We start from the raw sequence: 14,148 nt of genomic DNA on the forward strand, positions 1-14,148 counted from the left end.
TGTTTTTTGGTGTTTTTATTGGCAAGTAAATATGGGTCATTTGGCATGGCCAGTGGGCTGACATGAATATCAACAAGGGCCACTTTGTAGGCCACAGAAGCCACCTTATCATCCAGTCTCAGGTGTAAAGTTTGAGGGTGGATTGGGGAGGGTCATTCCAGCCTGAAGCCCAAGGCCCAGAGACCCTGGATTTGGGGTTCTAAAGTCAGGCGGAACAGTTTTGGGGCTGACCTTGAGTTTTTGTATTTGTTTTTTACAATGCATTCTTTTTCCGATTGTTATTATTTTTAATGACCAAAAGCAATCTATAGTCAATGCAATTGCTATAAAAATACCAATGACATTCTTCACAGAAATAGAAAAAAAAATCCCTAAAATTAATATGGAACCATAAAGACTCCAACTAGCCAAAGCTATACTGAGCAAAATGAACAAAGCTGGAGGTATTACACTATCTGATTCAAAATATACTACAAAGTGATAGTAACTGAAACAGCATGGTATTGGCATAAAAACAGACACAGACCAATGGAACAGAATAGAGAACCCAGAAATAAATCCACATATTTACAGCCAACATTTTTTTATAAAGGCACAATGTACATACACCAGGAAAAGGACACCTCCTTCAATAAATGATCCTGGGAAAACTGGATATCCATATGCAGAAGAATGAAACTGGACCCCTCACCATCTCTGGACATACTGCCTATGAGTTAGCCCTGCTCCTCACACAGCAGCAGGGAAAAAAAAAAATTAGGAACTAGACCCCTATTTCTTACCATATGCTAAAATCAACTAGTCTGGGTGTGGTGGCTTATGCCTGTAATCTCAGCACTTTGAGAGGCTGAGGCAGGTGGATCACTTGAGCCCAGGAGTTTGAGACCAGCTTGGCCAACATGGCGAAACCCTGTCTCTACTAAAAATACAAAAATTAGCCAGGTGTGATGGCATGTGCCTGTAGTCCCAGCTACTCAGGAGGCTGAGGTACGAGAATCACTTGAACCCAGGAGCTGGAGGCTGCAACGAGTCAAGATCACACCACTGCGCTCCAGTCTGGGCAACAGTGAGACCCTGTCTCAAAAAAAAAAAGAATAAAACACCTGTATATGAATGTTCTAGCAGTGTTATTCATAACTGACAAAAAATAGAAACATCAGCTAATGAATAAACAAATAAATAATAATATATCCATTCAATGGAATATTATTTGGCAATAAAAAAGGAATGAAGTACAGATACATGCTACAGGAGGATGAACCTAGAAAACATGCTAAGAGAAAGAAGCCAGTCACAACAGATCACATATTCTATAAGAAATGTCCAGAATAGTCGTATCTATAGAAACAGAAAGTAGGTTAGTGGTTGACTGGGACTGGGAAGAGAGAGGGAATGAAGAGTGACTGTGAATGGTTATGAGGTTTCTTTACAGGGTGATGACGTGTTCTGTAATTAGACATTTAATAGTTTTACAACCCTGAATACACTAAAAAATCACTAAATTGTACACTTTTTAAAAAAAGAGATGGGGTCTTGCTATGTTTCCTAGGCTCAAGTAATCCTCCCTCCATAGCCTCCTGAGTAGCTGAGCCCTACAGGCCCACTCCATCATGCCCAGCTGAATTGTACACTTTTATTTTATTTATTTATTTATGTATTTATTTATGAGATGGAGTCTTGCTGTGTTGCCCAGGCTGGAGTGCAGTGGTGCAATCTCAGCTCACTGCAACCTCCACCTCCTGGGTTCAAGTGATTCTCCCGTCTCAGCCTCCTGAGTAGCTGGGATTACAGGCATGCGCCACAACGCCTGGCTAATTTTGTATTTTTAGTAGAGACGGGGTTTCACCATCTTGGCCAGGCTGGTCTCAAACTCCTGACCTCAGGTGATCTGCCTGCCTCGGCCTCCCAAAGTGCTGGGATTTCAGGCATGAGCCACTGCGCCCAGCCTACTCAACGTTTTTGAGGTCTCTATATGGTCTTGAATTATATTATTCCATAATAAACATCCACCAGATTTAACTTATATTTCTCTAATCATGGACACCTGGGTTGCCTCCAACTCTGATCACAATAAACAGTGTGGAGTATATGCTTTCTTAGGGACTTCAGCAAATCACTCTGGGACATATACCCAGATGTGGGGCATATATACAGGGCCAAAGGACACATTTTTATTTAATTCAAATACAAACATTTTGCTTTCTGGAATGAGTTTGCCAGTTTATATCCCACACTTACTCCCTTTGTGGACAAGAATTTTTGTCTTCCCACATCCTTTGCCAACACTTAGCATCAGGTTTTATAATTTTTTTTTTTTAGATGGAATTTCGCTTCTGTTGTCCAGGCTGGAGTGCAATGGTGTGATACTGGCTCACTGCAACCTCTGCCTCCTGGGTTCAAGAGATTCACCTGCCTCAGCCTCCCTAGTAGCTGGGATTACAGGCGCCCGCCACTACACCCGGCTTTTTTTTTTTTTTTGGTATTTTTAGTAGAGACGGGTTTTGTTGTATTGGCCAGGCTGAGCTCAAGCTCCTGACCTCAGGTGATTGCCTGCCTCGGCCTCCCAAAGTGCTGGGATTACAGGCGTGAGCCACCATGCCTGGCCATATTTTCTAATTTTTGCCAATCTGATGGATCTAAAGTAATATTTTATTATAGTTTAGTGTGCATTTCTTTTCTCCTTTCCTTTCCTTTTCTTTTTTTTTTTTTTTGAGACGGAGTTTTGTTCTTGTAGCCCAGGCTGGAGTGCAGTGGCGCCACCTCGGCTCACTGCAACCTCCGTCTCCCGGGTTCAAGCAATTCTCCTGACTCAGCCTCCCTAGTAGCTGGGATTACAGGCGCCCACCATTACACCTGGCTAATTTTTGTATTTTTAGTAGAGACAGGGTTTCACCATGTTGGCCAGGCTGGGTTCAAACTCCTGAGCTCAGGTGATCCACCTGCCTTGGCCTCCCAAAGTGCTGGGATTACAGGCGTGAGCCACTGTGTCTGGCCTTCTTTTTTTTTTTCTTTACACGTTTTTTCTTTCTTTTCTTTGTTTTATTTTATTGTTTTATAGAGGAGAGGGTCTCACTATGTTGCCCAGGCTGGTCTTGAACTCCTAGGCTTAAGTGTTAGCCTCCCAAAATGCTAGGATTGCAGATGTTACAGATGTGAGCCACCACGCCCAGCCTGAAATATCTTCTTAGTGTTAAAAAAAAAAAAAAAAGAGAAGTGCATTATAATAGATATTGTAGGCCGGGCACAGTGACTCACGTCTGTAATCCCGGCGCTTTGAGAGGCCGAGGTGGATAGATCATGAGGTCAGGAGTTTAAGACTAACCTGGCCAAGATGGTGAAACCCGGTCTCTACTGAAAATACCCGCTGGGCGCGGTGGCTCACGCCTGTAATCCCAGCACTGTGGGAGGCCGAGGTGGGTGGATTACGAGGTCAGGAGATCGAGACCATCCTGGCTAACACGGTGAAACCCCATCTCTACTAAAAATACAAAAAAATTAGCCAGGCGTGGTGGTGGGCGCTTGTAGTCGCAGCTACTCGGGAGGCTGAGGCAGGAGAATGGCGTGAACCCGGGAGGCGGAGCTTGCAGTGAGCGGAGATTGCGCCACTACAATCCAGCCTGGGCAACAGAGCGAGACTCCGTCTCAAAAATAAATAAATAAATAAATAAAAACACACAAAAAAAGTGAGGTGTGGTGGTGGGCGCCTGTAATCCCAGATGCTGGGGAGGCTGAGGCAGATTGAACCCAGGAGGCCGAGGTTGCAGTGAGCCAAGATCGTGCCACTGCACTCCAGCCTGGGTGACAGAGCGAGACTCTGTCTCAAAAAAAAAAAAAAAAAAAATTAGATATTATATGGGTGATTTATTCAACATACAGACTTGAGTTTCCTCTAACAGCATTCATTACTTCATACAAAACAGTTATTATTATTTTTTTTTCTGAGATGGAGTCTTGCTCTGTTGCCCAGGCTGGAGTACAGTGGTGTGATCTCGGCTCCCTGCAACCTCCACCTCCCGAGTTCAAGTGATTCTCCTCCCTCAGCCTCCTGAGTAGCTAGGACTACAGGCTCACGCCACCATGCCCAGCTAATTTTTGTATTTTTAGTAGAGACGGGGTTTCACTATGTTGGTCAGGCTGATCTCAAACTCCTGATCTTAAGTGATTCTCCCGCCTTGGCCTCCCAAAGTGCTGGGATTATAAGCGTGAGCCACCATGCCCAGCCCAAAACAGTTCTTAAGCATTAAAAAGATCAGACTCTTTATCCTTTCCAGATCACTTTTAGTATCAACAAAACTTCTGGGGAAAGTTCAAGTTTCAGACTGTAGAGTGAAGGCTATAAAACGTGCTTAACAGAAGGGGCTATTTGTAGTGCTCTAAAGCATGATTGGGACCACGATGCACACTTGATTGGAGAGGTGATACCACTGTTGGACATGTTAGCATATTTCAGTTGTTTCTGACAGTGAGAGTGCTTAAGAAAAAGATTTAATACTATATATGTATATTCCTACCCCTCTACCAAAATCTAGACGATTACGGACTGAGAATGTGTATGAGAGGAAACTGATAGTTTCTATAGTTTTTTAGCTCAGTTGTGCAACAGTGGCTTCTCACTCACAAGCACAGGACTGGCAGTGATGTAACACTTCTAAGTTTCCGCCTCCCCCAACATCAAGATAAAGTGAAAGTAAACAGGCACTTGGAAAATTACTAGTGTTCTTCCTCCACCAGGCACATAAGAAAAGGTGGCAGAAAATTCCTTACATTTCATTTCTTTTCAGTATTGCTTATGCTCACAGCTTTCCATTGCACAGCTCCTAGAAAGAATTTTCTATATTATCCTTTGAGAGTAAAAACTTTTATAATTGGCTTTTCTACTTATGGTTGCTCTAAAAGGCAGAGGCATCTGAAAAGGCTTTGTGATCCATCTTAATTTACATGTCTATGAGAAAGATAATTTATTCTTTAACTGAAATTAGACATTTACCCCATGTCTCTTCTTCTGAGGCAGTAACATGCTTTTACTGAGAGGAACCAGGCCATTTCCTATAGTGGTCTTCCTGCCTTCAAATTTAAATATTACATCAGTCTTTTTCTGTTTGGGGGAATTTCTCTCTCTCTCTTTTCTTTTTTGTGAGACAGCGTCTGGCTCTGTCACCCAGGCTGGAGGGCAGTGGTATGATCTTGGCTCACTGAAGCCTTGACCACTTGGGCTCAAGCTATCCTCCCACCTCAACCTCCTGAGTAGCTGAGACCACAGGCGTGCACCACCATGGCTGGCTTTTTTGTTTGTTTGTTTTGTTTTTGTGATAGCTTTGGTCCCAATATTTGGGGGAATTTTATTTTGAACATCCAGAGGGGAGATAAGATAATCTACTCTGCAACGGAGTCTAAACTCAGATATCTCTATTTCTGATTTCCTGAAAATGAAACAAAGGCTGAAGTAAGAAAGACATTACCATGGCTAATACAAACTGCTGTCTTCAGCGTTTGTCTCAAGTTCTTTCATAAACTGGACTCTCAAGGTCAGTTGGCACACTTCTTTCCCATTGGATTTGCTTGTTGGGTGGATAATAATGCTTTTACATGAGAGGTTTTGAAGGCTGGAGCTTATAAAGAAAAACGCTTGATAAATAAAAATGTGAGCTCCAGGAGAAAAGGGACTTGGCTTATTTCCTTTTTTTTTCCACTTCCATGTCGTTGCACAAAAAGCAATGCCTGGTACATAGTGGGTGCTCATTAAATACTTGTTGAATAACTGGGAGAAGTATTTTGCATATACAAAACTAAGCTACTCTCAAACACTTTCAAAACTGTTTGCTAATAATTACCACTTATAACTTATTTTGATGTTAGCATATTTATTCATTAAAAGCTTGCACTACTGTTGACCTGGAGCCTTATTGAAAAAAAAAATTAAAAAGCAGTTGGCACATTTAATTTTTTGGGTCAGCAGAAAACATATGAAAAAAACAATATATGAGATCAAAAATTTCTATTTGTTGGCCAGGTGCAGTGGCTCACACCTGTAATCCCAGCACTTTGGGAGGCCTTTGTGGGCAGATCACCTGAGGTCAGGAGTTCGAGACCAGCCTGGCTAACATGGCAAACCTCGTCTCTACGAAAAATACAAAAACTAGCTGGGCATGGTGGCAGGCACCTGTAATCCCAGCTATTTGGGAAGCTGAGGCAGGAGAATCGCTTGAACCCGGGAGGTGGAGGTTGCAGTGAGCCAAGATCATGCCACTGCACTCCAGTATGGGCAACAAAAGCGAAACTCCATCTCAAAAAAAAAATTATGTATTTATTTTTTATTTTTTGAGACAGGGTCTTGCTCTGTTGCCCAGGCTGGAGTGGCTTGGTGTGAACATGGCTCACTGTGGCCTCAACCTCCCGGGCTCAGGTGATCCTCCCACCTCAGCCTCCTGAGTAGCTGGGACCACAGGTCTGTGCTAGCACACCTGGCTAAGGTTTTAGAAAATTTTTTGTAGAGATGGGGTCTTGCCTTGTTGTGCAGTGTGGTATTGAATTCCTGGGCTCAAGCAATCCTCCTGCCCTCAGCCTCATAAAGTATTGGGATTACAGGTGTGAGCCTTTGTGCCTGGTCAAAAATATCAATTTATAGTCTATTTAACTAAAAGGTTGTTATTTAATAAGCATCCTAAGTGAACTAAGCACATGTTGTTATGAGTGAGACCATGCTGAGATGAATGGAATGGACCCTGCCCTCAAGATGCTTGTGATGAATCTATTACTGGGACAGACACAGACATGTGTTCATAAGTATTATAAAGAAAGAAGGCCAGGTGCAGTGGCTCATGGGAGGCTGAGACTGGCAGATTGCCTGAGCTCAGGGGTTCGAGGCCAGCCTGGGCAACAAGATGAAAACCCGTCTCTACTAAAAATACAAAAAATTAGCCAGATGTGGTGGCATGGACCTGTAGTCCCAGCTATTCAGGAGGCTGAGGCAGGAGAATTTCTTGAACCTGGGAGGCAGAGGTTGCAGTGAGCAGAGATTACACCACTGCACTACAGCCTGGACAACAGAGCAAGACTCTGTCTCCAAAAAAAAAAAAAATGAGGAAGGGGATCAAGGAGTCAAGGAGTCAGAAGGAGCTCCAGGGAGGGAAAGGGCTGTGTCAGATGCATCTTTGTATCCTTGTTGCCTAGCAAAGGGTAGATGCTTAGTATTCGCTGAATGAATGAAGAAATTCTCTCTTCCACATAACTGAGCCTAAATCCTTGAGTTTAAAATAAAGGAAAACCCCAAAATAAATAAATAATGTGGCACTTTAGTAGGTTAAATGGAGACACCACATCTAGATCAGGGAGGGTGGAAGAAATTAGGGGGGTCGTGAAGGAGGTGGCAAGGTTGAGGAGAGACCTTCCAGGCCCAAAGAAGGAAATTAATAAAGGTATGAAGAGGAAAGGGAAGATGGAGAGAAGGCGTGGGGAAGTGAAGCAGCCAGATCGCTGCAACAAGGCATGGTTCCCACCATAAGATAAGGGTAGGGTAGGCTGAACCTAGGGGTGAGGAGGGCACAGCTGCTGGGTGGGAGAGTTTACTGGGCAGGCCCAGGGAAGCCATGGGGCTCACCATGGGGCTCACCATGGGGGACCACCTTAATCAGAGAGATTAGTTGTACTGGGATGATGAACTCAACACTGGGTGGGAAGCTGGGATAGAAGAGGGCAAGACTAAAGGCAGTGATACCACTTAACTTTTCTATTCTAGGTGGAAACAAAAGCCACTAGACTCTTACTTAGGAGATGACAGAGGGCTTTTTTTTTTTTTTTTTTTTTTTGAGAAAGACTTTCGCTCTGTCACTCAGTCTGGAGTGCAGTGAGATCTCAGCTCACTGCAGCCTCGACCTCCTGGGCTCAAGTGATTCTCCCAACTCAGCCTCCTGAATAACTGGAGCTACAGGTATGCACCACCATGCCCGGCTAATTTTTTGTATTTTTTGTAAAGACCAGGTTTCACCATGTTGCCCAAGCTGGTCTCAAACTCCCAGGCTCAAGCCATCTATCCACCTTGACCTTCCAAAGTACTGGGATTTCAGGTGTGAGGCACTGTGCCTGGCCTGGAAGAAGGATTAAGAAAAAGAAAAATTCCAGGCCGGACATGGTGGCTTACACCTGTAATCCCAGCACTTTGAAAGGCCAAGGCGGGAGGATCACTTGAACCCGGGAGACTAGACTGGACAACATAGTGAAACCCCACCTCTACAAAATACAAAAATTAACTGGGCATGGTGGTGCAGACCTGTAGTACCAGCTAGTCTGGAGGCTGAAGTGGGAGGATCTCTTGAGCCTGCGGGGTAGAGGCTGCAGTGAGCTGTGATCATGCCATGCCCTCCAGCCTGGGTGACAGAGTGATACTCTGTTTCAAAACAAACAAAAAATTCCAGGGACATGAAAAAACTGAAATGGAAGAGACAGGTGTTTTTTTTTGTTTTTTTTTTGACGGGGTCTCCTTTTGTTGCCCAGGCTGGAGGGCAGTAGTGCGATCCCGGCTCACTGCAACCTCCATCTCCCGGGTGGAAGAGATTCTCCTGCCTCAGCCTCCTGAGTAGCTGGGAACTACAGGTCTGCACCACCATGTCCAGCTAATTTTTTGTATTTTGTAGGACTAAAGGTGGGCGCCACCATGCCTGGCTAATGTTTTTGTATTTTTAGTAGAGAAGGGGTTTCACCCTGTTAGCCAGGCTGGTCTGGAACTCTTGACCTCAGGCACTCCGCCTGCCTTGGCCTCCCAAAGTGCTGGGATTACAGGTGTGAGCCACTCTGCCCGGTCGGCAGGTGGTTGTTTCGACACAGAGTAGGGGGTTTGGTGGGAGGCTAGGGAGGAGGAACAAAAATGACTTTGGGCCAAGCCTAAGTGACTGGGGAAATGTACTTTTAAGAGAAATAAGAAGGTGGCGGGAACAGCCAGTTTTATTCAGAATGGGGGTGGGGGAGTGAGGTTAGATTGAAATAGTCTCAGGTGCAAGGAAGGATAGCCAGTTGGGGATGTCCAGCAGGTAGTTAAAAACCTAGCGGTGCCAGGCGCGGTGGCTCATGCCTGTAATCCCAGAACTTTGGGAGGCCAAGGTGGGCGGATCACAAGGTCAGGAGATCGAGACCATCCTGGCTAACATGGTGAAACCCCGTCTCTACTAAAAATACAAAAAATTAGCCCGGCGTGGTGGCGGGCGACTGTAGTCCCAGCTACTCAGGAGGCTGAGGCAGGAGAATGGCGTGAACCTGGGAGGCGGAGCTTGCAGTGAGCTGAGATTGGGCCACTGCACTTCAGCCTGGGCAACAGAGCGAGACTCCGTCTCAAAAAAAAAAAAAAAAAAAGAAAACCTAACGGTGATTACACAACAGCTTGGGCAACAGGTCTTTTGTTTTTAAAACAATATATTTGGCCAGGCACTGCAATCCCAGCACTTTGGGAGGCCGAGGTGGGCGAATCACGAGGTCAAGAGTTCGTAGACCAGCCTGGCCAACATGGTGAAACCCCATCTCTACTAAAAATACAAAAATTAGCCAGGTATGGTGGCGCATGCCTTTAGTCCCAGCTACTCGGGAGGCTGAGGCAGGGGAATCGCTGAACCTGGGAGGCGGAGGTCGCAGTGAGCAGAGATCGCACCACTGCACTCCAGCCTGGGCAACAGAGCAAGAGTCCGTCTCAAAAAAAATGGCTTCACGCCATTCTCCTGTCTCAGCCTCCCGAGTAGCTGGGACTACAGGCACCTGCCACCATGCCTGGCTAATTTTTTGGTATTTTTAGTAGAGGTGGGGTTTCACCATGTTAGTCAGGATGGTCTTGATCTCCTGACCTTGTGATCTGCCCGCCTTGGCCTCCCAAAGTGCTGGGATTACAGACGTGAGCCACCGCACCCCGCCCAAATGTGTTTTTTTCTTATCCTCATTCAACAACAATAAACACAGAAGACTTCTGTGATTAAAAGGGTGTGGGTTTTTCCTCACACACCAACTAAGCAATCAGTTCTGCAACAGACATCAGCTGGGTGTCTCCCAATTGAGTGCTGACACTGTCTACCTGGAGGTAGCATCAGATTCCACAGGTTGAAGGCCCAGTCCACAAGATTGCCCACCACTGCAGACACCAGTCCCAAGTCTAGGCTTCTGGAACTTGTGACCTGCTGGCTTCAAGTTGAGGTTTTCACAACTGCCTCTTTTGGTTCAATCAATTTGCTAGAGTGATTCGAAGAACTCAGGGAAACACTTATGTTTATCATTCATTATAAAGGATGTTACAAAGGACACAGATGAAGAGATGCATAGGGCAATGTCTGGGGAAAGGGATGAGGAACTTCCATGCCCTCTCTGGGCGTGCCACCCTCCAGGAACCTCCATGTGTTCAGCCATCAGTAGGCTCCCCAAACCCTGTCTTATTAGGCCTTTCATGGAGACTTCATTGGATAGTCATGATTAACAACCATGTAGAAATGTGATTGGACAGAAAGGGTGTGATCTAACACTGATAGACTCAGAGGGAAGCCCAGCAAGTCCTGTCCAGATTCTTCTTGGCCTCTCTGTGCAGCATCCCTTCCTCCAGGGTATGGAGAGGATCTCTTCTCAAATGTGGGCATGGGGTCTTATGACCTACAGTCCAACAAGGTAGGCCATAGAATTTTTTTTTTTTTTTGAGACGGAGTCTCACTTTGTCACCCAGGCTGGAGTGCAGTGGTGCAATCTTGGCTCACTGTAACCTCCGCCTCCCGGGTTCAAGTGATTCTCTTGCCTCAGCCTCCCGAGTAGCTGGGACTACAGGCGCCCGCCACCACGCCTGGCTCATTTTTGTATTTTTAGTAGGGACGGGGTTTCACCGTATTGGCCAGACTGGTCTCGAACTCCTGACCTTGTGATCCGCCGGCCTCAGCCTCCCAAAGTGCTGGGATTACAGGTATGAGCCACCGCCCCAGCCACAGAATTTCTTTATGACCAGTTCCAAAGATTCCTGCCTTGGGAGAAAAAGCAGCAGGTGAAACGAGGGCAGGAGAGGATCAGAGAGATTCTGTTTCCTGAGGCGACTTCTGAGGGCTAAAGGCGCTCAACACAACAAGACCTATGGGAGTTACGAGCCTCAGACCACGGATGAAAATCTATATCTATAGCTATATATATCTATAAAATCACACACTGTTTTCCAGTTTCTTGAGTATTATCTTAGAGATATTCTGTACACTTGTGATTTAATGTCCCCAGGAGACTTCTGTATTTTTATTTAAGGACTAGAGAAGACGTGTATCTCTGAGATAGAAGGAAAAGAACAAGGGGAGAGACTGAAGAAGTAAATAAAAGAGGAGCTACTAACTGGGCGTGATAGCACATGCCTGGGTAGTGCCAGCTACTTGGAAGGCTGAGACAGGAGGATTGCTTGAGCTCAGCTTGGGCAACAAAGCAAGACCCTGTCTCAATTATTTAAAAAAAGAAGAATTACTGAAGCAAGTCCTTAGAGGAGGTGGGAGAGAGAGAATCAGTGTAGTGTGGGCATATGCTTTAGCAAGAAGGATTGACTCTATTCAGAGCTAGGAAGGGCAGGTTGATGGCAACAGAGATTTCTGATGTTGTATCCCTTAGGAGGCCCAAGTTCCTCGGCTTTGTGGTAGCAGAAATGTGTGTAGAGAAGATGATGGCTCGAGCAGGATGCAGAAAAGATGTCAAAGAGTCACTGTGGACACTAGGAAATATCACAGAACTGTCAGATCCAAAAATCAATTCACAGAGGTTTATTTTGATGATTTATAAAAGAAACATTACCATAGCAATTTAAAGCTATTTACAAATTTAAAAATAAATTTACATAAATGTATTCACATCACATTAAACAGTTTTAAAATATTACAGGTAGTGTCGAACACAAAACATAAACTAAGTTTTAAGCCACATAGGTGTTCTGAAAGCATGCTCAACAACCATAACCACTGGAGGATGGTCCACTGGAAAAATATGATTTCAGGAACCGGAAGTAAAGATGATTACCCTAGTCTCAGGTGATGTGGCCTTTAAAAGTCACTTTAACTTTAAACTGCAACCACAAACTTAGATGAAGACAGACTGAACAAACAGTGAGAATTAATTTTTAAAAAAATTCTCGTGTAGCTTAAAAACACAGAACAGGCTGGGCACAGTGGCTCATGCCTGTAGTCTCAACACTTTGTGAGGCCGAGACAGGAGGATCACTTGAAGCCAGGAGTTCAAAACCAGCCTGGGCAACAAAACGAGACCCCATCTCTACAAGATACAAACAAACAAAACACAGCACATAGAAATTTATACTGTGATCCATGTGAGAGTAGATTTAGACCAGGATGATCTTATTTGTGACTGACTGGGCATCGCACTTTTCTTTTTTCTTTTTTTTTTGAGACGGAGTCTCGCTCCATTGCCCAGGCTGGAGTGCAGTGGCGCAATCTTGGTTCACTGCAACCTCCACCTCCCGGGTTCAAGTGATTCTCCTACCTCAGCCTCCTGAGTATCTGTGATTACAGGCGCCTGCCACCACGCCCAGCTAATTTTTTGTATTTTTAGTAGAGATGGGGTTTCACCATGCTGGCCAGGCTGGTCTTGAACTCCTGATCTCATGATTCGCCCGCCTCAGCCCCCCAAAGTGCTGGGATTACAGGCATGAGCCACCGCGCCTGGCCGCTTCATGCTTTTCTTTTGCAGGTTGCATGCCAGCCGATATTCCTCTGTGCTGGGAAGGGAAAGTTTGAGGATGTATCAAGACCACAGCAGTGGATCTCACTGCTCTTGCCTACTCAGGGCTTTATCTACACATTAATAGCCCCTCAGAGGAAAGGCACCAGCCGAAGAGTCGACACTGGCTCTGGGCTTGGATGCTGCCTCTGATAAACGCTGGGCACTCTGACCCTGAAGCCAGGGAGGGAGTGCTTGGCAGCTGCCTGGGCACACTCCCCTCAGTCCAGTTGCCAGGCCAAATTATACAGTGGATGGCAGCTCCACAGAGATGCTAAAGTTTGAGATCTAAGTGTCAGAGAGAGCTGACAATTTTTATGAGGAAAGTGAACAACAACAGGTGTTTATCAGTACCTGAGAATTATCATCTAGTTTAATTAAGCAAAGGTATTAGGAGGTCTGTTTCAGCTCATTCCCTTTAGTATGGCCCTAAAAAATCAACAGAACTCTCCTACTTCATGTTGCCCGACTTGCAGCCAGGTATGTGAACCTAAAGTAGAAGTCCTAGCATATATATTATTCATAATTAAACACAGTTCATTTTATTATTCTGGCAACTAGTGATATTTCATGATTACAAGCCTTAAAAATCTAATACAAGTACAGTTAAAAAAAGACATAGAATGCTTACACAATACGGAAGGCACTTTGAGGTTACATGATAAATAAAAATACATTAATAGAGGCAGGATTATTTATTGGTTCCTTCAGTGTCTGTGTCCATGGCGATCGAGAGCCCAGTTTTGTACTTCACCTTTGGCAAATAGTGTAAAGAAAATGGCGCCAAAAACGTTAATAGCAGCAGCAATATAGAACACGGTTTGCCATTCTCCAACAGTGTTCTATAAAGAAAGAAAAAAATGCAAGTGAAATAAAATTTTGTTTGTAGTTCACTTCATTAAAAAGATAGTGTCACAAGACTGTTAAAACAGCCACATTATTCATAAAAGCCTCATCCTTGGAACAACCCAAATGTCCACCAGCAGTAGGATAGTGGTATATTTGTTCAACGGAATACGATACAGCAATGAGAATGGGATACAACATCATAAATACAGCTCACAAACAAAATATGAAGCAAAAGAAGCCAGACAAAAAAGGTACATACTAAATTATTCCATTTATATAAAGCCCAAAGTCAGACCATACTAATCTATGGGGTTAAAAGTTGGGAGAGTGGTTCCTCTTGGTGAGGGTGAAGGAAAAATAGCAGGAAGTGGTACCTGGGGTCTTACTGAGGGAGGTAATATTCTGTTTCTTGACTGGGTGCTGGTTACACAGATGTATTAACTTTGTGGAACTTCATCTAGCTGCACACTTTAGATTTGTGCATTTATTTGTTTTTATTTTTGAGACAGAGTCTCACTCTGTCACCCAGTCTGGAGTGCAGTGGCGCAATCTCGGCTCACTGCAGCCTCCACTTTCTGGGCTGAGGCA

The 14,148-nt window shown here is 44.7% G+C and overlaps 1 protein-coding gene across 5 annotated transcripts in view; it reads right to left on the bottom strand.

Annotated features, from left to right (window-relative positions):
• Positions 1-11,726: 11,726 nt before the first annotated feature.
• SLC17A5 (solute carrier family 17 member 5) overlaps positions 11,727-14,148 on the bottom strand; it is a 55,163-nt gene continuing 52,741 nt past the window's right edge. For 3 of the 5 annotated variants that reach the window (XM_024249026.3, XM_054557756.2, XM_024249027.3), the window contains one exon: positions 11,727-13,553. In XM_024249026.3, coding sequence (XP_024104794.2) covers positions 13,419-13,553 — 135 coding nt within the window. In that variant the 3' untranslated portion in view covers positions 11,727-13,418. The remainder of the gene's footprint in view (positions 13,554-14,148) is intronic. The other 2 variants (XR_010140244.1, XR_010140245.1) reach the window with 1 other exon arrangement.

This window comes from Pongo abelii, chromosome 5 (genome assembly GCF_028885655.2).
Source record: "Pongo abelii isolate AG06213 chromosome 5, NHGRI_mPonAbe1-v2.0_pri, whole genome shotgun sequence".
NCBI classification, from domain to species: Eukaryota; Metazoa; Chordata; class Mammalia; order Primates; family Hominidae; genus Pongo; species Pongo abelii.